The 24854-nt window shown below is 34.1% G+C and overlaps 5 protein-coding genes across 12 annotated transcripts; 3 read left to right on the top strand and 2 right to left on the bottom strand.

Moving 5' to 3' along the window:
• On the top strand, positions 1-3205 carry LOC112784773 (heat shock 70 kDa protein). The gene is made up of 3 exons (XM_025828097.3): positions 1-959; positions 1035-1438; positions 1544-3205. Exons 1-3 carry the CDS (start codon positions 323-325, stop codon positions 2930-2932), a joined length of 2430 nt encoding a protein of 809 aa, XP_025683882.1. The 5' UTR covers positions 1-322; the 3' UTR covers positions 2933-3205.
• On the top strand, positions 2443-5748 carry LOC112784775 (dynamin-related protein 4C). The gene is made up of 2 exons (XM_025828100.3): positions 2443-3815; positions 3936-5748. The coding sequence occupies exons 1-2, from the start codon at positions 3321-3323 to the stop codon at positions 5460-5462; spliced, it is 2022 nt and encodes a 673-aa protein (XP_025683885.1). The 5' UTR covers positions 2443-3320; the 3' UTR covers positions 5463-5748.
• On the bottom strand, positions 5434-12385 carry LOC112784772 (probable LRR receptor-like serine/threonine-protein kinase RFK1). Of its 7 annotated transcripts, none has more exons than XM_072230461.1 (24): positions 11984-12385; positions 11362-11536; positions 10969-11040; positions 10793-10861; positions 10630-10675; positions 10471-10542; positions 10303-10374; positions 10142-10213; positions 9973-10044; positions 9816-9887; positions 9621-9692; positions 9197-9265; positions 8926-8991; positions 8781-8843; positions 8634-8681; positions 8516-8559; positions 8041-8429; positions 7772-7970; positions 7324-7467; positions 7119-7237; positions 6817-7027; positions 6434-6671; positions 6200-6350; positions 5434-6044 (listed from the first exon to the last, which is right to left on the bottom strand). In XM_072230461.1, the coding sequence occupies exons 6-24, from the start codon at positions 10539-10541 to the stop codon at positions 5646-5648; spliced, it is 2571 nt and encodes an 856-aa protein (XP_072086562.1). In that variant the 5' UTR covers position 10542; positions 10630-10675; positions 10793-10861; positions 10969-11040; positions 11362-11536; positions 11984-12385; the 3' UTR covers positions 5434-5645. The 7 variants fall into 7 exon arrangements, with proteins under 7 accessions (XP_072086562.1, XP_072086561.1, XP_029152529.1 ...); XM_072230460.1 differs by having other exon boundaries at positions 8634-8684; positions 11984-12382; XM_025828096.3 differs by having other exon boundaries at positions 5465-6044; positions 10630-10701.
• Positions 12386-16369: 3984 nt separating this feature from the next.
• Positions 16370-18761, top strand: LOC112784778 (26S proteasome non-ATPase regulatory subunit 14 homolog). The gene is made up of 6 exons (XM_025828102.3): positions 16370-16750; positions 16893-17070; positions 17183-17264; positions 17742-17918; positions 18044-18211; positions 18393-18761. Exons 1-6 carry the CDS (start codon positions 16618-16620, stop codon positions 18582-18584), a joined length of 930 nt encoding a protein of 309 aa, XP_025683887.1. The 5' UTR covers positions 16370-16617; the 3' UTR covers positions 18585-18761.
• LOC112783552 (uncharacterized) lies at positions 18716-24065 on the bottom strand. 2 transcript variants are annotated; one of them, XM_072230471.1, is made up of 8 exons: positions 23453-24065; positions 21672-21821; positions 21197-21340; positions 21048-21095; positions 20667-20780; positions 20174-20347; positions 19749-20086; positions 18716-19676 (listed from the first exon to the last, which is right to left on the bottom strand). In XM_072230471.1, exons 1-8 carry the CDS (start codon positions 24015-24017, stop codon positions 19059-19061), a joined length of 2151 nt encoding a protein of 716 aa, XP_072086572.1. In that variant the 5' UTR covers positions 24018-24065; the 3' UTR covers positions 18716-19058. The 2 variants fall into 2 exon arrangements, with proteins under 2 accessions (XP_072086572.1, XP_072086571.1); XM_072230470.1 differs by having other exon boundaries at positions 18716-20086; positions 23453-24063.
• Positions 24066-24854: the final 789 nt, after the last annotated feature.

Raw genomic sequence — 24854 nt, forward strand, 5'->3', positions numbered from 1 at the left:
AATATTTCTAAATATATTTTAACCATTAAAAATTAGTTTGCCTATTAAGTATTAACTAGAAAATAATATTGGGATGAATCATTGAATCCACTAGTGAGTGAATTTTGCTTTGTTTGTAAAAGTCAACCCAACTTGGTCATGGAGGAAGTTACCGACACCAAACCAATGAGCTTCATGGTTGCTACCTCGCAGCTTCCCCAAAACGCTGAAAATCACATCAACCATTCTTTAATTTCCAATATTCTCACAATTTCCCGTTCTATATAAACACATAAAGCGTCTCAGCCACACTACTTGATACTTTGGTAGTGAGTGTTTATCAATGGCAACAAGTTCAAGTTCAAGTTCAAGTTCAAGTTCAAGTTCAAGATCAAGCAACAATGGCAAAGCCATAGGAATTGATCTTGGCACAACCTACAGTTGTGTTGCAGTGTGGCAAAACAACCACGTTGACGTCATTCCAAACGAACAAGGCAACCGCACCACTCCTTCTTGCGTTTCATTCACTCACACTCAAAGATTACTAGGCGATGCCGCCATTAACCAACTCTCCTTGAATCCACTCAACACTGTCTTCGATGCCAAACGCTTGATCGGTCGCAGGTTCAACGACCACTCAGTTCAAGAGGACATGAAGCTGTGGCCTTTTAAGGTTGTCCCTGATCCTAACAACAGCAACAAACCACTCATTCTTGTTAACTATAAGTGTGAAGAGAGATACCTTGCACCTGAAGAGGTGTCTTCCATGGTGCTTTTCAAGATGAAGGAGGTTGCTGAAGCTTACTTAGGCCATTCTGTGAAGAATGCAGTCATCACTGTCCCTGCTTACTTCAACAACTCTCAGAGACAAGCCACCAAAGACGCCGGAAGAATCGCCGGCCTTAACGTTATGAGGATCATAAACGAGCCTACTGCTGCTGCCATTGCTTATGGCTTCGACAAGAAGAGTTGGAGGGAAGGTGAGTGGCTATAATGCAAGAATTGTTATGATTTTCTTTCTTATGGAATATGATGCTTGTGTTTGTGGATCATAGGTGAGAAGAATGTGCTTGTGTTTGATCTTGGTGGTGGCACTTTCGATGTTTCATTAGTAACAATTGATGAAGGGATGTTCAAGGTGAAGGCCACTTTGGGAGACACACATTTGGGAGGTGAAGATTTTGATAACAAAATGGTGAACCATTGCGTTGAATTGGTAAAAGGGAGGTACAAGAAGGACATTAGTGGGAATGTGAAAGCATTGAGGAGGTTAAGGTCACATTGTGAGAGGGCCAAGAGGAATCTCTCTTCCATTTCACAAACAAGAATCGAAATCGATGCTTTGCACGAAGGGATTGATCTTTACCTTACTGTTACTAGAGCTGCATTTGAGGAATTGAACAAGGACTTGTTCAAAAAGTGCATGGAGACAGTGGAGAAATGCCTAATTGAGGCTAAGGTACTATCATTGAACAAATAATTTTAAGTTTCTGAATAATCTTATCACAAAGTTTTGTATTTTTTTCTTATACTTATATGTTCATGTTTCTGTGCAACATACAAGGTTGACAAAAGGCAAGTACACGAGATTGTTCTTGTTGGTGGCTCTACTAGAATTCCGAAAGTTCAGCAACTCTTGAAGGAGATGTTCTGTGTCAATGGTATGGTTAAAGAGCTTTGCAAAAGCATCAATGCCGATGAGGCCGTGGCGTATGGTGCTGCGGTTCAGGCAGCCATATTGAGTGGTGAAAGAGACAAGAACGTGGAGGAGCTCTTATTGCTTGATGTGTTGCCGCTAAGCCTTGGAATTGAAGCTTCCGGTGGAGCCATGTCGGTTTTGATTCCTAAGAACACCATGATTCCGACCAAAAAAGAGAGGGTTTTTTATCCTTCATATGAGGATCAAAGCAGTGTTATGATCAAAGTGTTTGAAGGAGAAGAACAAAAAACAAAGGATAATGTCTTTCTCGGGAAGCTTGAGCTCCAAGCACCAAGAGGAACCTCACAGATCAATGTTTGCTTCGATATAAACATCGATGGCATTCTTGAGGTCACGGCTGAAGACAAAAGTTCGAGGGTGAAGAAAACGATCAAGATCAACCACAGGAATGGAAGGTTGAGGCCAGAAGAGTTGAAGAGAATGGTGAGAGATGCAGAGAAGTTTAAGGAAGATGATGAGGAAGTAAAGAAGAAGGAGAAGGCAAAGAACTCGCTTGAAAACTATGCATATGAAATGAAGCAAAAATTGAAGAATCTAGAGAAGAAAATTGAGGAGGCAATAGAATGGTTAGAGAGGAACCAGTTAGCAGAAGCAGAGGAATTTGAGTTCAGGAAGCAAGAACTGGAAGATGATCTGAAATCAGATTTTGTATCTAATGTTGTTCCAAACCCTGATGAGTCCAAGGTTCCAATATGGTGTACTTGGAGGGTTCCACCAAGTGGTTGGGTTTGTCTCAACACCGATGGTTCAGTGTTGCAGAACAGAAACAATAACAACAAAGCAGCATGTGGGGGTCTAGTTCGAGATTCCTCAGGTAGTTTCCTAGGTGGTTTTTCTGTTAAACTAGATCATGCCACGTCAGTTACAATGGCAGAGTTGTGGGGCGTTGTTCATGGACTCAATCTGGCTTGGGATCTTGGGTGTAGAAAAGTGAAGGTGGATATTGATTCTGGAAATGCTCTTGGATTGGTGAGGAATTGTCCTGTGGCTAGTGATCCTGCATTTGGGTTGGTTTCTGAGATTAATGCACTTGTGAGAAGGGATTGGTTGGTGGAATTCTCTCATATACTTAGAGAATCTAATCGTGCTGCTGACAAAATGGCTCATTTGGGACACACTTTGGATTCGGGTCTTAGTGTGAAGCGGTTCATGGAGGCACCCACTGCTGTTGTTGACATTCTTAATGATGATGTTGCTGGTGTTCCCTTACAACGTGGTGTTCATGCTCGTTAGCAAAATTTTCTTCTTCTTGTCTTTGTTTCCTGAAGAAAAAAGAAACGAATAATATATATCTTTAAGAACAAAGTTAGTGTCGAGTGAGTTAGAAGAATGTAACATAGGATTCTCTCCACTTTATATGCTTCTAAAAATGTGTATATACCTTGGTTGAAGTTATCAAATGTTTATGAATTATTTGCATGCATGGAAAAGTGCAAAGTTCCTCCATGATAAAGCAACGAAGAGATTCTATCTATGAGAATCAGTTACCCTATTTAATTGTCTCAAGTCAAGTATGAGTCTCCTACACTTCACTCCCTCTTTTTAATTCTATTGATTTTTTCTCATCATGCATTAAAAACAATCATTCATCCACATAGAAAGTTACCGCACTTGCTGGAAAATGGGAGATGAAAACCATATTCCTCACAACAATGATTGCAAAACCATCTCAGTTGAAGCAGGAGCTCATGATGCTAACTTCCATTCGCCTCTCGTTTCCTCTTACAATGATAGAATTCGTCCAATTCTTGATGCTTTTGAGGACCTAAGGCGTCTCAACATCACCAAACAAGGCATACAACTCCCAACCATTGTCGTTGTTGGCGACCAATCTTCCGGCAAGTCTAGTGTCCTTGAATCTCTTGCCGAAATTACCTTGCCCCGTGGACAAGGTATCTGCACTAGAGTACCCTTGATCATGAGGCTCCAACAGCATCCACTCCCAAAACCAGAGCTTGTGCTGGAGTACAATGGGAAAAGTGTTTCCACGGATGAGTCCCGTGTCTCCGACGCTATTAGAATAGCCACTGATGTGCTTGCAGGTGAAGGCAAAGGGATTTCTAACTCTCCATTAACTTTGCTGGTCAAGAAGAACGGTGTTCCTGATCTCACAATGGTTGGTCTCTTTGATGCATAAACACTTCAATTTTAGTCACATACGATTATTGTTTGTGTATTAAATGCATGTAAAGGTTATTCTAATTCTCAAAATTTTGGCTATGATTGTTCAACATAGGTTGATCTTCCTGGTATAACTCGGGTCCCGGTTCATGGCCAACCTGAGAATATCTATGACCAGATAGTGAACATCATAATGGAGTATATAAGGCCAGAGGAATCCATCATCCTCAATGTGTTGTCTGCAACTGTTGATTTTTCTACTTGTGAATCCATTAGGATGTCACAGAGTGTTGACAAGAAAGGAGTCAGGACTCTTGCTGTGGTCACAAAAGTTGATAAGGCTCCAGAAGGTCTTCTAGAGAAGGTTATGGCTGATGATGTCAACATTGGTCTTGGCTATGTTTGTGTCAGAAACCGCATTGGCAATGAGTCCTATGAAGAAGCAAGAATGGCAGAAGAAACACTGTTCCGAACTCATCCATTGCTATCCAATATTGATAAGTCCATAGTTGGTGTCCCAGTTTTGGCACAGAAGCTGGTTCAAATCCAAGCCAATAGCATTTCCAAATTATTCCCTGAGATTGTTAAGAAGATCAATGACAAACTCGGTTCTCATGTCTCTGAACTGGAGAAACTTCCCAAGAGTTTGACTTCTGTGGCTGAAGCTATGTCTGCATTCATGCATATTATTGGATCAGCCAAAGAGTCGCTAAGGAAGATTCTCCTAAGAGGAGAATTCGATGAGTACCCTGATGACAAACGCATGCATTGCACTGCTCGGCTGGTTCAGATGCTTGATCAGTACTCAAATGATCTCCACAACTATCAGGAAAGTGATTCAACCAAGAAGAACTTCTTGATGGAGGAAATCAAGGTGCTGGAAGAAGCCAAATGGATTGGACTCCCAAACTTTGTGCCGCGCAGCACTTTTCTTACTCTGCTACAAAACAGAGTGAAGGCAATATCAAGAATCCCGGTTGAGTTCATTGAGAGGGTTTGGGACTACCTACAAGAAGTGGTGGTTACTGTTTTGGTAAACCATTCAGAACACTATCACCAACTTCAAGTGGCTGTGCGAAGATCAGTGCAGAATGTTATTTCCAGCATGAAGGATAAGTCTATGAAACATGTGATGGAGGTTGTTGAAATGGAAAAGATAACAGATTACACTTGTAACCCCGACTACATTCGCGATTACAAGAAGCTCATGGCCAATGAGATTGAATTCACAGAAGATGTTTTGCATTGCAAGGGTAATACTAAAAACCCATGTTGGGTGAATCTTGAAGGTTTTGGAGAAGTTGAGGTTAGTCATCTGAGGCAGTATCCATGTTTGATTTCTCAGGCTTTTGACTTGAGAATGAGGCTAATTTCCTATTGGAAGATCGTGCTGAGAAGGATTATTGACAGCACTGCATTGCATTTGCAGTTCAACATTAACAGCCTTGTGAACAAGGATCTTGGAGAGAAAATTGTGAATGAGATGGTGAATCCATATGGTGGTGGAATTGAGAGGTTGTTGGAGGAAAGTCCATCGACTGCGAGTAAGCGCGAAAGGCTTAAGAAGAGTGTAGAAGTGCTCAGGGAAAGCAAGGATGTTGTGGCTCGAATCATGGATAGAATTTCTGCTGATGCAGATTAGAATTTGCAGCAAGTCTGGTTTGATGTTTGTGAATTTGTGTTACTTCCAGTACAAAAATTCTATTTGTACAGTGTCTACGTCTATGTGAATCCCAATCTTTAGATACAAAAATGCTTTTGTACACAAATATATGTATTGTACCACTATGCTATTTGCTAAGACTAATCAACTAAGGATGAATATTTAACTTGATAAAGGGGAAATCTCAGAATGAGCTAATTCCTCAATAGAACTTGTGTAATTATTATCACCAGATATTGAGCTGAATGTATGTGGTGTTGCTGAATTTGGGGTCTGGTTTACACTGAAACCCTGTTTTGATTTATGTTGATGGAAGTCTCTTAAGGCTTTAAACCTCAAATCCTCATTGCAGGAACTTGGATCTGGAACCATATCCGGAATAGCTGCATGACCTTCAAGCATATTCACAACCTCAGACATTGTAGGTCTGAGTGATGGTGATGCATTTGTGCATAGTAGTGATACTTTGACCACCATTTCTGCTTCTGTTATAATGTCCTCTGGCCCCAAGCTTTCATCAATCAGTTTAACTAAGTTCTGTTTTTTGTGCAATTGGCATGCCTACAATATGAATAGTTGTTGTTGTTTACTTGTTTTACGGACAAAGTGACTAAATAATTATACTGCATAATTGTGTTTAACTATGAGATAAGTAATTAAACAAAAATGGAGCATTATTTATAATTGAATAACAAAACTAGGAGAGTTGAACATACCCAATCCAAAAGGCAAACGCTTTCATCATCTGGTAAATAATTGTTGTTGCTTTTTCCACTAACAATTTCTAAGGCCACGACTCCAAAGCTGTAAACATCAGCTTTGTATGTAAGATATCCCCATAGTGCATATTCTGGTGCCATATATCCGCTGCAAAGAAAAAAGATAATTATATCTAGACCCATGTAAACTAATATCATTTTTATCTTTATGATAACGAAAAGACTACGAACATAGTTCCGGCAACTCGGGTAGTTATATGTGTCTTCTCATCTTCATGAAGCTTAGCCAATCCAAAGTCAGATATCTTAGGATTTAGTTCACCATCAAGTAACACATTAGAAGCCTTGATATCTCTGTGAACTATCTTGAATCTTGATTCTTCATGGAGAAATGCTAGACCCTTTGCTATGCCAATGCAGATCCTAAACCTTGTTGGCCAGTCTATCTTAAGCTGATTGGTTTCACTACCTACGAATCAATAATTTTAAACACTTCTAAGACAAATGAATGAATCAGAAGCCTAACATGTTCAATCTCTAAGTTAGTTCTTAAACATTGGCAGGACCTCGGCACACACAAGGTATCGAGAAATTCATGGCAAAGTCATACTCACCAAATAAAGCACGGGAAAGACTATTATTTTCCAGGTACTCATATACTAATAGAAGTTGTTCCCCTTCTGTGCAGTATCCATAAAGCTTTACAAGGTTGGGATGTTGCAAACAAGATATCAAGCCTATTTCATTTAAGAATTCGCGATTTCCTTGCCTTGACTTTGATGATAGTTGCTTAACTGCTATAACAGTACCATCAGGCAGTTGACCCTGACATTCAAATTGTCAGAAACCACTTATATCAAACATATAAGCAGATTTCATTTTGACAAAAATAAGCATTTAGAAGTTATCCAAAAACCTTGTATACAGGACCGAAACCGCCTTCTCCAATCTTGTTAACAGAAGAAAAGTCATCAGTGGCTGCTCTCAGCTGCTCTAAGCTAAAAGTTCCTGACTGAATATCTCCACCTTTTGTACCTATCAATTGGAGCAAGATAAATTTATAAGCATATTAGTTTGAGATTGTTGCAACTTTTGAAGTGTTAAGAGACTGGGTTCACCACCTTTCCGTCGCAATTTTCTTTTGAAAAAGCCTTTCCACCAAATGAATCCAAACAAAAGAAGAATGAAGCATAGAGCCCCAGCTACACTTGCAATTATTACAGAAACAGGAACCTTCTTTCCATCGTTTGAGCAAGTTCTAGAGTCTGTTCAAACCACAGATAGATATCATATTATATTTATGACAGTACTGGACATCATGCAGATTAGTGTTGAAAATAGCATGCCTTCTTTTAACAACTAGTTTGCGTGTGATGAGAACAGACACTGCACTTCATCTTATTGATAAGATTGAGAAAGCCTTAGAAAGAATCCTAGTGAACTGTACCACAACCGAATCGAGTACAAAAGTATTATTACATGAGGTTCTTTTTCTTTAGGTCAACCATTTTTTAATTGTCAGCTGATTTACATGAAGATAAATGAAGAATGTTAGATGAAAGTACTCACCAGAAGCAACAGACAATGCTGATACAAGGGGACCATAAACTCCATAATCAGGTATTCGAGTTGTTCCTTTCCCAGCCCAGTAGAATCTAATCTCCAAAACATTATTTGTGATGCTGACATTGTATATAAGCACTACCAGTGGTTTTACAGCAGCATGTGTCTCATTTTCTATATCAAAATCCTTTCTAATCAATTTTTCCTGAGACAAAATCACTGCATTAGTTCACAATGTAGAAAGAAGAGCCAAATTCATTATTTTGACCATTTACCTGAACATAGATATCAAATATACGCTTCCCAAGGCTTTTATATGTGTTATCATTTGAAAACTGTATTTCAGCAAAGTGAAGATTCACAGTGTAGTTCCCATTTTCCATGCAATTATGGAAGTAAGTGAGTGAAATTGGAGATATGCGTGCTGTTGTGTACAATTCAGACATATTTGAAGATGATAAAGATACAGTGTAACGTATGTTCTGGGCTTCGAAATCATCCAGAAAGTCCCCAGTGCTACTAAATCCCCATTGATCACTGGAGCTATAGAAATATGTTGCAGTACCACCTGCAACTTCTCCATCTCCGAAATAGAGGGTGTTTCCTGTATTATCTTTTACTTGTATATCCTTTCCACCACAATTGACATGTAAGCAACTTGAATCTGAAGAATTTAAGAAGATGGATGAGTTTCTCTCAAGTGAGTTTGTGTAATGAGAAACATTTTCCTTTAGAGTAGTATATACTTACATCGTGGACAATTGAAGTTACTTTTGCAAGGCACATATTCCTCTCTGTCAAAAGCAAAGGTGCAACTTTCAGGTTTCTGCTTGTTTCTAACTCAAGAAATTAGAGATGAGGATCTTACAACTTATTCTTCATCATTGAGCTTCTGAACAAATTCACATTTAAGTTCCTACTAAGTGAATCAGCATGAAACAGATTTTAGTTTTAAGGGAAGAAAATAAAAAAGTACTCCACTAATAATAAAGGAATGATAATCTCAGTTTCTCACATGTCTTCCTGACAAGCAGGTTGCTCAGGCCCTTGCCAACTAAAGTTGTTGTAAGAGAGATCACTGTATCCAAAAATGCCAGGGGAGTTGTAACAGAAACAAATTGCAGATGAATCCAAAGATGTTCATAAAAGAAGCAACTTACATGCTACTTCCATCCTTCAGTATTGACTTTGGTACATTTCCACTGAGCATGTTACCTGTTAGGTAGCTAGCAAAACAATTCCAAATTGTTTAATTCATAGTGTTAATACTTGAATGTAGAAGCATTTATTCAATGTTCACATAACTTGCCTAATCATAAAATTAGTTGCATATTATCTTACTTCAGCAGAACTATTTGATTTCATTTGTGTAAATATGCTATCTTGTGTCAAATCAAAGTGTCAAAAAGCAATGTAGAGTAAGATACTTACATGTATCTCATACGCTTTACATTAATGACTTCGGGAATTTTCCCAACTAGCTTGTTAAAACTGACATCCCTGACAAAATTTTCAAAAACAAAGAACTTCATTGTTTAAACTTACAATGCTGTTTTAACAGAAACAAATCGTACGATCGTCTAAGCATATTGTAAAACCAAAGTAAGTCAATAAATAGAATAGTAATATAGTATAATAACTCATATCAGATAAAGTAAAGCTTAATACAAAGGTAATTCATAACTTCTTCACTGACAAGTAAGGCTTATCATATTTATTGATGTAATCTAAAGCTCTTAACTTTCTCATGTACAAAAATCCAAAGAAATCATTTCTTTTAACATTTTCTTAGTAAACAATTTCAAGTGTATAAATTGATTATTATTAATACAGATGCAGAGCATGCTTAACTTACAAAGTTGCTAGATTTGTCAAGGTCCATATGTATGAAGGTATCTCCCCAGACAGGTTACAGTTCCTTAAAACCCTTGAGTGCAAAAACTGAATCACATTAAACTTATGGAAAACAATTCGAAGAAATCAAGTGAATCATATTTTACAAAAATAATAAAATGAAGTATTATATTCTCAATAGTAGCAGCCTACATACAATGTAGTTAGTGCTGTCATGCTCTGCAGTGAAGGAAAAACCTGGCTAGGACTTTTTATATCACTGATTCTTCTGTAGAAAGATGTGCTACCATGAGGACAGACAAAATTGAAGTAAAATATCATAAAATGTTTTATAGAAAGATAGTTATACTCACAACTGAAGTAAGTTCTTCAATAGAGATATACTCGATGGAATCGGTCCTTCTAGTCCACTTCCATGCATTTCTCTTAATTAATTTACATTGATAAGAATATAAAATTAGAAAAGAATATAAATATTTAGTATTGTGAATATATTAGCAAGGAAAGGAATTAGAATCTCACAGTCTTTGGAGAAATTGCCAGTTCTTTATGAAATCAGGTATGGTTCCTGTAAAGTTGTTACTACTTATCCTACTGCATTGTTACAAAACAATGGCAAACATCAGTATGACAGTATCATTAGAATTTGAGTTCTGATGAGAAGAAACAACAGAAAAGCTCACAAGTCGGTTAAATTTTGCAGCCCAGCAAGTGCCGATGGTAAGTTCCCGGTCAACTGATTTGATGACAGTACCCTTCAATGGTAATATTTCAGAAACAGATTTTAAGAAATAATTAAAATCAAGAAAAAATCATATCATTAAAAAGTACAAATGGAACAAAGGTCTTACAAGGTCTGCAAGTTGATTAGCTTCCCAAGTTCAGGTGGAACAACTCCAGAAAAATTGTTTGCTTCCAGCATCCTAATTAATGTTTCAAAACTACCATTTCAGTGAATATTGAAAAAGGCACACTATACGAATGAATAGACTTAAAAGCTCAAAACATACAGGTATGTGAGAGCAGTAATATTTCCTACATGCTTTGGAATTTCCCCTGACAAGCGATTCACAAGAAGAGAGCTGCATCATGTTATATGAAATATGTAATCAAATATAAGAACAATATAATGACAAATTATGTTCAGAGATTCAGTAGTTCAAAGTGACTCACATGGAAGTTAAATTCATTGAAGCCCATTCCTTTGGAATTGTGCCATTTAAACAATTGTATGCAAAATCTCTGTTGATAGAAGGAAAACTATCAGTAAAAAATATGAAAATAAAGAAGCATAGAACATTTAGAAAGAATGTAAAAGGAACAAAGCAAAGAAGTTAAGATGCTCATACATCACTTGAAGAAAAGGTAGCTTGACCAGTTGAGGTGGGAGTGCTCCAGGTAGACTAAGGCGCTTGAGGGTTCTAAAGCACAGAGACAATGCTCAGCGTTGTTAAGATGCATAAAATGCTGATAAGATTTTTGTAGAAAATGTAGCCAAGCACACATAAAAACTTAAGCCACATTTGATAACAGTCTCAGGATAGAAATACAAAGAAACCAGAAACACAAACTTGTTCAGAGAAGAAAACACATAAAATGTCTTTGTCTTGGATAAAATCTGCCCAATTTTTTATCCACCAAAAAACCAGGCACAATAGAAGCACAACTCTGCATTTCCATCATGAGACACCAAATACAGCTTCAAGGAGCTAAAAAACAAAAGGGTAATTATGTAGTCATACATCTTAGTAACATGACAGACAGTATTATTTTCAAAACTGCAGTCACAAACAATGCTTCTCTCCGATTCGTCAGGAGGTTCTCGAGTTAGTCCAACCCTTATAATGTCACAGGAATCATTATCAAACTCCCAATAGACCGCCCCCATTGTACTGGTAATTTCTTTGAGAGCTTCAACTGAATAGCAATCATAATCATGTTAAAGTTAAGGCAATCATTCTAAAATATTAGAATGCTCATTTCAGTAACTAGAGAAATTTGAAGCTTTACCCACTACAAGTGAGTCCAATATCAACTTGATGGCTACCATTAAAAGAATTCCTCTATATGTCACATAACTATTAATTATGGAAGTGAAAGCACGTAGAAAATAATAAAAAAAAAATTATAAGTCTGTAGGGTCTGCCAAGATCCTGCTGTACTCTCTATAATTTCAAATACTGGAGTTTCCAAATTGAAGGACACAACATCAATTTCATTTGTTTTTCATTTTGGTCATTTTCTTCCCAGAAATCTCTCCAAGGGAAGATAAGGAAATGAGGAGCTAGGTCACTAAAACCCACCATTAATGAAATGTTTTGAACTAAGAATTTCATCACCTGAAAAGATGAGTTTCAGAGTTACCTTCTTCTTTTGGTAATTTTGATTCGGATATTGTCAGCAACTGGAAGCAACAAAGTGTAACAAGTAAGAAGCCAAAGAAGTTGAGAAGTTGCATGTTGCTCTGACAAGTATTAAGAAACTCTGATATTTGCTACAAAGCTGAGTTTGGTTTCAAGTATCATCAACTTAATAGTGTTTGCCTTGCAGGAACCTAGATTAGTGAATAATAGAGGTTGTGCACATTGCACTGCTATGGTCAAATACCAAACAGTGACAATATTTATTGCATTATTGCACAATAATAAGGGACACAATGAATATGACAAACATGAAAATTGGATTAACTAGATAGTGAGATCCAGAAACCTCTGAATGAGAATAGTTGAATTTCTTTGCAGAATTTTATAATATTGCTTGTTTAACAAACATTTCTGCTGTCAGTTTTAGACTTTTAAGGCAGCAGGTGGATTAATGTCATACTATTATTTTACATTAATGCCATACCTTACTTGTATAGTTTAAAAGAAATAAAGCTGAAACAATGGAAAAACATAGGGGTGTGCATGGCCCGGCCCGGCCCGAACACCCGGCTCGGCCCCGAACACTTTAGGAGCTAATTTGGTGTGATTTCATCAGGTCTAGAGTCGGGTATGGGTCTCAAAAATAGACCCGGTCATTATTTCGGGTCGGGTCCGGGTCATAGCTCGGGTCACCCGAAATCGACCTGGTGGCCCGGTCATCATACATAATTAATATTTTGTATTATTAGTGATGGATATTGGATGATGACTATTATTATGTGAAATTTAAGTGTTGTAAACCTTAATATTTTGTGTTATTAGTCATTATATATAAGACTATAAGTTAATATTTTGTGTTTAAAATGCATAAGACTTTAGACTAATTCATAATCTTGTGTTATTTGTATTGATTTAAATATTTGGTGTTATTAGGCAATATTAGTATTGATTATGGTTATGCTTTAATTTTAGAGAAGAGTTGGTTCTTATTATATTTTTCTAAGTGAATTTTACCATGTCAAATAATGATTGGAGTCTTGAAAATTTGGATATTTTTACATGCTAACTTACAAGAAGGTATCAAGGTAATATAATGTTAACGGCCCGGTTTTCACCCGGTTTTTACCCGGTATAATCGTGGCCCGAAAGTGTATAGGTTTCATCGAGTCTAAGGTCGGGTTCGGGTCTAACAAATAGGCCCGGTATATATTTCGGGTCGAGTCTGAGTCACATCAAACTCGGCTTCACCCGGGCATGCACACCCCTAGAAAAACATACTATGGGCACGTAAAGTTTCGGTCAATTTGCATATGCATACATTGCGTTAGTGTGTTGTGGTCAAAGACTCCCCTTTAAGGTATTAGTATATATATATATATTAGTAGACTTACTTTAGTCTTATCTATAATAGTAACTAGATATAACAAGGGTATTTAATGAATTATATCTCAAATGGTATATATATATATTAGTTTAAAAAAATTATATTTTTACGATAAAATAATATCATTTTTATTTATTATTTCAACAACCATGTCATATAAATATTATGTCTTATCATTAATTATATTTTATTTTATATAATCAATTTGTTTATAAAAAAATAATTTTTTATTTTTTTATTTGTTTGCATTCTATTTATATGTTTGCATATATTAATGTTATTTTCATTTTTTAGATGTTTGGGACATAAATTAATATTTTTTAATCTTTACTTAAAATATTTTTTTTAATTTCCTATCATTCTCTACAGTAATGTGTTTTGCATTTATTAACTCTTGGAATTCTAATTTTTTACCTCTTGAGTTTTTTTTTTAAATAATTAAAAAATGAATGAATGAGAATGAAAAATATATAAAAATATTATATTAAATTTAAAAAAATTTTGATAATTAATATAAGAGATTAAGAAATAAAAAATAGTAAGAGTCTTAATATGTATAAGTTGTAAAATTTGAATATCTGTAACTAAAATTTTTTATAATTATCATTATTATGATACTTTTAATGTATATTTATTACATTTAATTAGTATTTAATGTTTCAATTGAATAATAATAGATAAAAGTTTTTTGTTTTAATTTTTTAAAAATATTTTACTAAATAGTGATTGGTTGATTTTAATCTTTTGCTAAATTAGAATTGCTGATGTGATATCGTTAACAAAGAAAAGATGGTTGAAAAAAGTTGGTATCAGCTTTTTATATATTATAAATAGATAAACTAATAACAATAATAATTCAGGCAAGTTTAAAAAGATTCCTAAATTAAATTTTACAATTAATTTATACAATAGAACGATTATTTTCTTCATTGATTCATTCTCCCAATGGCAAAAATGTCTCCTCAGGTTGACAACCCTTGTCATCACTTTGTTCTCCTAAGTCAATATTTTAATTAATTTCGACGTGGATGATTTGAACTACTGTATGTGCTAGATTTTTCAGGTATCAATATTTCTCAAGTGAAATAAAATAATAATTAAGGTTAGAATATTTCTTGAACCCATTCTGTATGTGCAAATCCATCAAAGTAAGGCTAAGAATGTGTCATGAATGGAAGTATCACTATCACTCTCACTACCAAGTTGTCAAACAAAATTTGAAACAACCACTATCTCATAAATATAAATGCATGTATGAGTGTTGTCTAGGTTAAACAGAGCTCTTCTTATGCCACATTTGGAGATTGAGTTTGTAAAAATTTATGTTCCATATTCATAGAAAGATTATAATGTACGACTCATTTAGTTTTTCCTTTTTCTTTTAAAATAAAATTGTGCTTAAACATGTTTAAAACTAATATCTACTTAGGGCTTGTTTGGGTGAGCTTCTAAGAAAATATCTTTTTTCGAGTTATCTTTTTTTAAAATATCTTATGGAAAAATAAAAGTAATTTTATGTTTGGACTTTGGGTATCTCATGCAAAAAGATCTTTTTATCTATCAATTATGTTTGGGTATAACAATATAAAAGTATTTTTTTGTTTATTTATTACATGAAAAACATCTTTTTTTTTAAGAGAAAAAGATCTTTTAAAAAAAGATGTAAATTACAACTTCTCAAAAAAGATTTTTTTTCTAGTACTTTTACTTTTACTATTAAAAATTTACCAAACATGCTAAAAAATAAAAAAAAAAATTATTGAAAAAATATTTTTTTATCAAAATAATAGCATCTAAACAATAATTAAAAAATAAAAAGATCTTTTTGCATGATATCGAAACATAAAATTACTTTTACTTTTTCATAAGATCTTTTAAAAAAAGATAACTAAGGGCTTGTTTGGGTGAACTTTTGAAAAAAAATCTTTTTTCGAGTTATCTTTTTTTAAAAGATTTTATAGAGAAGTAAAAGTAATTTTATGTTTGGATATCTCATGTAAAAAGGTCTTTTTATCTATCAATTATGTTTGGGTATAACAATATAAAAGTACTTTTTTGTTCATTTATTACACGAAAAACATTTTTTTTTTAAGAAAAAAAGATCTTTTAAAAAAAGATGTAAATTACAGCTTCTCAAAAAAGATCTTTTTTTTTTATTTTACTAGTGCTTTTACTTTTACTACTAGAAATTTGCCAAACACGTTAAAAAATAAAAAAAAGATCTTTTTTATTGAAAAAAGATCTTTTTTTAACAAAATAATGGCGCCCAAACATGCACTAAAAAAAATCTTTTTTTAGAAACTCGCCCAAACAAACTCTTAATCAATTAAATCTCCTTAATATGAAAAAAAATTGGGACTATAAATAAAAACAAACAAATTTAGAAATTATACTATAACTCATGATATATCAAATCCCTTAAATTCTATATCTAAGACCCATGATCTAGCTTGAAAAAGAAGGTCCAAGTTGAGTTTCTTATTTGCTCAGGGAACTAGATACTATTTTCTTTTGAAACGAATATTAAGGTAGCGTTTGGTAGAGAAATAGAGATTGAAAGACGGATACTGAGAGACAGAGATTTAGAGGCAGAGACTGAAATAAAATTTAGTATTCTGTTTGGTATAAAGTGGGTGATAGAAATTGAAACGTGAATGAAGCTCTAATTTAATTTGTACAAGGGTAAAATTGGAATTAATTAATTGAAATAGAGTATTTTAAGTATAAAATGTTATTAAAGTTTTAGTTTTTGTCTCTAAAAATTTTAGTCTCCTGTGTTTCCACTTTTTAGAAGTACTGAAATAATGAAACAGAGACAGAAATTTTAGTATCAGTCTCTAAACCAACAAACATAATACTGAGTTTTAGTCTCTCAATCTCTGTCCCAATACCTCAAAACAAACGATACGTTAGAGTTCCAAAAATGAAAGTCGGCATGACACCGCTACAGAATAAAATTATTTAATAATAATAATAATAATAAATTATTAGTTTTTTTTTAATTATATAAATGATTAGATATTGTTACTTAATAAAAATTTACAATATTACTCTTAATTAAAAAAATATTATTCGTAAAAAGTGATAATCTGTGGTTAAAAGGATAAAATTTCATGGCATTCCTCTGCTAAGCTACAAATTCAGCTTCAAGACTTCAACTTTCGCTGAGATCAAAGACTTCAACTCAAGATTTCAAGTCCAAATCAATTGAGATCTGAAAAGAAGAGAGAATCTCGAGAGAGTTGAGAATCATGGAGCGGCTTCAGAGAATGTTTGCAGGTGCAGGAGGGGCGCTAGGGCACCCACCACCAGATTCCCCCACACTCGATTCCTCCGAGCAGGTCTATATCTCTTCGCTCGCCCTCCTCAAGATGCTCAAGCACGGTAAAAAGCTTCAACCTTTAACCCAATCAAATCTCTGCTTTTTCTTTTTTTTTTTTTTTGTTTCAGCTCAATGTCAAAGTTAGGTTTTTTTTTTCTTAAGAAAAATATTATTTTAGCTGAATTCGGGTGCTATTTGCTATAGGAAGAGCTGGGGTTCCAATGGAAGTGATGGGTTTGATGCTTGGGGAATTCGTGGATGAGTATACCGTACGCGTTGTTGATGTGTTTGCGATGCCACAGAGTGGAACTGGTGTTAGTGTTGAAGCTGTTGATCATGTCTTCCAAACTAACATGCTTGATATGCTCAAACAGACTGGACGGTATTAATATATATTTTGAAAAAAAAAATGATACTTTTTTAACTATTTGTGTTGGGTTTAATTCATGAATGAATGAATTCATCAATGTCAGTTAGTTTGTTTGTGTTGGCAGACCAGAGATGGTTGTTGGGTGGTACCATTCACATCCTGGATTTGGATGTTGGCTTTCTGGTGTGGACATCAATACACAACAGGTTCAAGTTTATCTTTTTTTTTCGGTTATTGTGGAGTAAAGTTAATCACTTGGGAAATTGTGGACTAAAGTTGGATGCCTTACTTTCATTTAGGCTGGTTGATTGGTTCATGATGTTATGTTGGGGTGAATAAAGTTAATGTTTCTGTTTTTTGGATTCCCTGAGAAGGGTACTCTTCATTATGAGATAGAATATTTCTAGATTATCAATGGAAGCAAACTATTTTCTTGTGATTGAAATACTGTGGTGGACTGCACTGCCAAGTGCCAATTGCCAAGTGCCAAGTGCCAAGTGCCAAGTGCAAGTGCCAACTATTGTCTATTTTATTAATGTGAAATTTGAGTTGCTGATGATTTTAGTTTCAGGATGCGTCCCAGCATAATAATTAAGTGCAGTAATTGTACTAACTGTTATCAATTCTTATTAGTATGGACATTTGCTATTGGATAACTTTGCTCATGAATTTGTGTTTTCCAGAGTTTTGAGGCTTTGAATCAGCGTGCCGTGGCTGTTGTCGTAGATCCAATACAAAGTGTTAAAGGAAAAGTAGTGATTGACGCTTTCAGATTGATCAATCCACAGACTATGATGCTTGGCCAAGAACCGAGGCAGACGACGTCCAATCTGGGGCACCTGAACAAACCATCCATTCAAGTGCGTTATTCAATGCCTCTCCTTTTTCTATTTTTCATTTTTATTTTTGCCATCAATGTGATCACTGTCTTTTTTTTTTCCGCGACTCCTTTTAGCAGCTTCTGACTAATATTTGCCATCTTTAGGCGTTGATCCATGGATTGAACAGGCATTACTATTCCATAGCCATTAACTACAGGAAGAATGAACTTGAGGAGAAGATGTTGCTAAATCTTCACAAGAAGAAATGGACCGATGGTTTGACACTTCAGCATTTTGATACACATTCTAAGACTAATGAGCAGACTGTTCAGGTAAATTTAAGGAATTCAGCGTGTAAGGTTGAATGCCACCCGGGTTTTATTTTACTCAAATAATGTGTTTGATTTTGCAATTATGCTGTTGTTTAAACTTTCTAAGATTTGAAAGCCAGTCCGGTTTATTTTTTAGATTAGATTTAGATGGTGATATATCTCAGCTAATTTGGAATTGCAGGAGATGCTGAACCTTGCCGTGAAATACAACAAGGCAGTCCAAGAGGAAGATGAGCTGCCCCCGGAAAAGCTTGCGATAGCAAATGTGGGAAGACAAGATGCGAAGAAGCACCTTGAAGAGCATGTCTCGAATTTGATGTCTTCCAACATCGTTCAAACTCTAGGAATGATGCTTGATACCGTTGTCTTCTAGAGTTGTTATTTTCGGATCTTTCAATTTCTCTATTGTGATTACTAATTAGTTAGAAAACTGGTAATTTATTCACTAGTAGTTTTACAATTATCCCAAAACCATATTTGAAGACAGATGTATTCTTTGGACGAGCTGAAGAGGTCAAGAAATTAAAACAGTTCATATTTTTTCCGGTGACCCCCATAGTATTACTATTTACTTTGTGTCCTTGGAGTTACGATACCTGAACTCATCAATCATCATTGGTTACATAAAGGAAAGATTGCTATTGTTAGGAAAAAAACGTTTGATATTACATGTAAGATATACTTAAGCATCCACCAAGATCAGTAGTTTCTTACTAAGCAAAAGTGCAAGGTATGAAGTTTATTCACTGATTATATCATATGATCTTAATTCTTAAAGCTTGAAACAGGAACATGAACCATGAAGGGCTGCTAAAGCTTGGTAGATTGAGGGCACACTTGTTCACAACTAAAGTGGAGCGTAGTCGAACGTATCCTGTGGTTCATCGTGAATGGTAGACCAGAAAAGTTTGATGTATAGTGGAAAGTGAGACAAGGCAAAATATGCCAGGGGAAGACATGCCAGTGCATATATAGGAGCAGCAATATTCCTGAGTTTGCTGCTGGTTCCAAGGAAATGGGCAGCACAAAAAGAAGCCAGCATGGAAATAATGGACAAGAACATGGATATCAAACCCAAGATAAGTTTCCTGGGCAGACTCTTTTCGAAATCAGACGGATGACATCGAGATGCAAGTATTGAGAGGAACAAGACGAGTGAGTTGATAGAACTGCCAAGAGCAATGAGTGATGAGATGGAAAAGACCTTGTACGCTGTCCTGTCTATAAAGTTTGGAATTCCAGCATCCTCTCCATCGCCAACACCGCCAGGAACGGTGGTAGAAGTGGCAAAGGCCACCGTGGCAATCAGCGATGCCAAAAGGGAGCAAGAGCCAGAGGTTATTTGCAGCCATTCGCAACCTACCCAGGCAAGCTCCTGGTGAGTTTTGGTGAAGATCGCTGCTGGAGTTTGCCTCTTTTTGTTGTATCTACGAAAGAAGCGTGGTGGCCCGGATCTTAAAATAAACTGCATCACATCATCATCAGCATTGTACACGACATGTTTTGGAAAAAAACATGTAGAATAAGAGTTTGTTACCTTGTACCATTTGATTTCCCAGTGCATTTGCAGGGCGGCAATGGGATTGCGGCGAGACAGATCAGTATAGCCTGGAGCTCCCAGCTTGGCTGCCAAGTGCAGGGCAGTGTTTCCTCCATAATCCAATTTTGCCAGTAGACTGTCCTTCACCATATTTCTCTTGAGAAGGAGCTGATACAAGTGGATATGCCTATTCTCTATGGCCAATAGCACTATGTTTTTCCCCTCAGAATCCAACTCATGAATAGCCGTCGGAAACATTTCCAGGATTTTATCTACCATTTCTGTTACCCCATTCTTTGCTGCTGTTATTATCACTGCCTCCCCCTTCCGTTCATCTAACATTTCATTTTCCATTATTAACTCAGATAATATGTTAATGCCAAAAAACTAAACAATTAAGTGGCTAATAGGAATCTTGTTACCGTCATCATATATCCTTTGATCTTGGTCTATCAGTTGGTCTATCCATGGGTCTGTTGTCACCTGGATATTATCATACTCATACATAGAGAATCGCTTCAAAAGTTCATTCATTATTTGAACGGACCAGATATGTTTTTTCTTCTTTTCAAGTACCACTTCAAGTGTGGATGTACCTTTAATACATGTGTAGTTTTAAATAAATTAATAATTCAGTAAAATATTGGAAGCTCAAATAATATTGAAGATCAAAGATGCAGATGGGAAAAGTATAGGTAGACAATGAAAATATTAAATAATGTGAACAATAGATATATCGGATGTTCATTTCACTAGGTGTGTAGATGGTTATTCTAATATTAAGATTTAGGTAGGTAATTTGGAGATGTAGTGTGTTTTGATTTGATTGGTGGTTGTTCATGTTGTTCAAAAAAATTATTCATTACCTAGCATAACCCTTAAAGATGTAAACGTGTCTTTACAACGAGAACCAACCTTTTCCAAATACCAGCACCAGCATTATCATAAATACCAACTTAAGAAAATCAGCAAAGCATTTGTAATTGGCGGGAAATAATGATGGAAGCGACCAAGCTTCGGCTTCTTGTCCTACAAAATTAGAAAAAGTTTAGAGAGTCAGCACTTTTATTCAAATATAGCTATTACTTAACCATAAAAAAGAAAGTAAATGGTGGTTAATTGATGATTACAAATTACAAAATCTGCTAGTCTTCTAGTACTCCTTAAAAAATTAATTATAGATCCAGATTACAAAATCATCAAAATTTATCTACGGATTAGTACCAAAATCTTCATGATATATGGTTTTTTTTTTTTTTTTTTTTTGCATACACTAAAATGCAGCCCTGGCCTCACCTAAAAAGTCTGTCTCGGAAGCAATTCTTTCTTGTGCTTCAAGGTTTCCTAAAAGTAAATTATATATATCAAAATTAAACTTACATGTTTTCCAAGAGAGAGAGAGAGAGAGAGCGAGAGGAGGGTACGATTCCTTTTAATTTGCATACCGGATGAGACTCTATTTTTCATCAGTTTCATAAAATCCATGCATGACTGATAATTTTTTGGATATTTAGTTTTGCCATTGTCAATCGTTTCATAGGGAGGCAGATAATCACTTTCATCTACTTCGAGTTTCCTTACGGTTATACCTTCCAAAAATAATGCACTTGTTAACATCATAATAACAATAATGAAACTGAGGATAAAGGCTACCATTTTAAATAAGTAATGTTAAAGAAATATTTATTTAGTTTAACATGTATAATTTTATATATGTAGTATTTGTAATTATAAGTTTATTAAATCTAAAATTATGTATTTATTTTAATAATAATTAAAGAGTGCAAATTAAAAAAATAGACTACTTTAAATTAATTTTTATTGTCTTTTAAATATTTTTTTATAAAAATAACATCAATGAATTATAATATCCGCTATATATATGTATGCGTAATGCGTGGATTAATTAATAAGATTTACCTTGATAAATTAATTTTTCTATTAGGCCAAATCTACTACCACTTTTGAAAACAGAAGAATTAGAGGCAAGTATATGGAGAGGAGTGGCTCCAACTTCATTCTTCCAATTTCCAAGATCTTCATAAAGGTGAATTATTATCAGTGCTAATTCTGCCAAACAAATTTAACAAGTAGCTCAATTAGACATAACAAGAAACTAAATTTAGAATCATATATAAAAAATACTATGTCAAAATTAAAAATCAGCGAGACAACCATTAAATCTGTTCCTATGTGTGTATATATATATATATATATATATATATATATATATATATATATAATTTAAATTATTTATAATTCATATTTTATATTTCATTATATATTTTATACAAGTTGTTAACTTAAATGTATACTTAATAAGGTTGAAGATATATACATATATATTCTATTAAGTTCATATTATATTTTTTTATTTTTTATACACATCATAATGGGAGAACATATATAATTCAAAAATAAAATAAAGTACCAATAAAAAAAGATAAATTATATATATATATATATATATATATATATATATATATTTTTTTTTTAATTTTAATATACTAACAATAAAAAATATTTTATATAATTATATAATTATATTCGTAATCTGCAATGATCATTCAGACAAGTAATATAAAAAGTAATTAGTTTAACATAATATAACATTATATAATAAATATATGTGTTTAAACTATACTTTTTAAGAAGGAAAAAACAGCTGCTTCCCATAGATATGTGTTTAGATATATAATGAATAAAATTTTAATACACTAGTATGATAAAAATGACTAATTACTATTATTAATTAATATATCATACATGATATTAAAATATCTATTTAGTCACCAAAAAAAATTCAATTTAAATAATGAATATAATTAAATATTTATATAAAAATTTTCAATTATATATATATATATATATATATATATATATATATATATATATATATATATAACAAAATTAAGAAAAGTAAGCAAGTGAGTAAGTATTTTTACCAAAGCAACAAAGCGAAACTTATACGTACATACTTGCACATACTCTTAATGAGCATACTTACGGTCATCATTAAATTAGTTTTTATAATAAATATTTTTATTTAAATTTTTTTGAAATGCTTTCATGACAGTTTGGTTCAGTAATAGCTAAACAGTATTGCTAGGGCCAAGCACATTTTATAATTTATAATCATCAATTAATTATTAATATTTTTAATAGTATAAAATTATATTTAATAATATAAAATTATATATTTTTTTTATAGTTAAATACTAAATTTTAATAAAAATACTAATCCTAAAACTTTCTCGTACTTAAGAATAAAAGGAAAGTGTTAGGTAAATAATGACTATCTTGAACAACATGAACAACCACCAATCATATAAAAATACATTACATTCTAATTTAATGCTACTAATTAAATTTAAGATTAATTTATTCTTTTAACCTTATTAATTCACATTATTTACATATGGTGGATACTACAATGAAGATGGCAAAAATATCTTCTCATGAAGATGCTTTGGTTAAAAGTGTGGTTTATTTATTTAGCCACACTTTAAACAAAAACAACACTTTTATAAATATCAAAATCTAACCATACAATCCATCATCCAAAGGTCAAAAAGAAATATACTCATATGAAGACAATTATGCCATCTTCATTGTAGTATCCACCTTACATATTATTCAAAAATATTGTTAGTTACCTATACTTTTCCAAAATAGAAAGATAGAGAGAGAGTTTGTGTTACCAAAATTTTCGGCAGCAATGGTAGAATGAAGAATGGTGTCACCACTACTTCTTCTGCAGTTAGAGTAGTTAATGGGAGTCCCTGGTTCCTTGTGGAGCATATAATGAAGGATCATGAAAGCCTCTTTTCTTCCATGGAAAGCAGCAAGGAAGAGAGGGGTCTCGCCATCAACGTTTCGAAAACTCACCAGCTCAGGATCAGCATCAGCAATGACCCGAACCATGCTGATAGTCCCCACGGAAGCTGCAAGGTGCAATGCCGTGTTCTCCCTCTTGTTCTGCATCCTCAGAGCCTCTCCCTTACTCCTCTCGTCTTCCAGAATCAGATCCACAAGCTGTGAAACCACCTCCTCTTGGCCGTCGGTGACCGCCAGGTGTAACGCGCTGTCACCTCCTCTGGTCATCGTTGCCGTGTGAACTCTCTTGTCGATCTTGTAGATCTCAACCACTTCCTTCCATCTGCCTTCCATGCACATTTGGAAGAGCTGCTTCATATTCTCTTGTTTGTTTATCGTCTCATTGCACGTGACACTCTCAATATGATCAGCATCATCATCACTTCCCATAACTTCTCACTCCCTCGATAATCTGTATATCATCAGCATTCAGCAGCACTTTTTATGAATGTCAGTGTATTTATGTTTTTAAATAATATATTTCTATTTTAATTTATTGGTCATTACTTGGATATCAAGTCATCTTTTTCCGATCCTACCGAATAAAGTGGAGATGTGTTTATTTGTTCCCACTTTCCACTGTTGCATTGAATCTCCAATCTGCAGGTTTTGTTTCGATTAAGTCTCTTCCTCCTCTTCCATTCTTTTTTATTTATTATTTAAAAAGGATCGTTCCGTAGAAAGCGAAAAAGGGCAGGCAGCAATTTTGAAAGATCCAAAATGAATTGAAAATGGAAATAATTCTAAATTTACTGCCTATGATGACAGATTAATCCTACATGTTTGGGACTTTTCTTTTGTCCAAGAAAAGAATTTTGATTATACTATATTTTAAACATAAAAATACATTAATTTAATTTTAAACACACATAAAAACAGTAAAAGTATGGATTATCGGTTGCTTTTGGTGAGTATTAGTGCTAAATTCCCTATCCAAGCAAAGCCACAATAAGGTGCATCTTTTATAAAGGGTTTTCTGATCCTACTCTTTAAGTTACTCTTAGGTCTTGTGAGTGTAAATGATTACTCTTACTCTCATCAATTGATTACCTTTTATATTAGTATCATAGGTAGAATGAAAATATTAATAAAATAAAAATTAAATCAATCTGACACAATAAATAACAGAGCAAGATCACTTATTTATTCTCAAAGCGCACAAGAAATTTTCCTACTTGTTTTTCGTTCTCTTGTTGATAATGTTTAGTGTGCTTGCATTACTAGAGC

This window comes from Arachis hypogaea, chromosome 20 (genome assembly GCF_003086295.3).
Source record: "Arachis hypogaea cultivar Tifrunner chromosome 20, arahy.Tifrunner.gnm2.J5K5, whole genome shotgun sequence".
Lineage (NCBI taxonomy): Eukaryota > Viridiplantae > Streptophyta > Magnoliopsida > Fabales > Fabaceae > Arachis > Arachis hypogaea.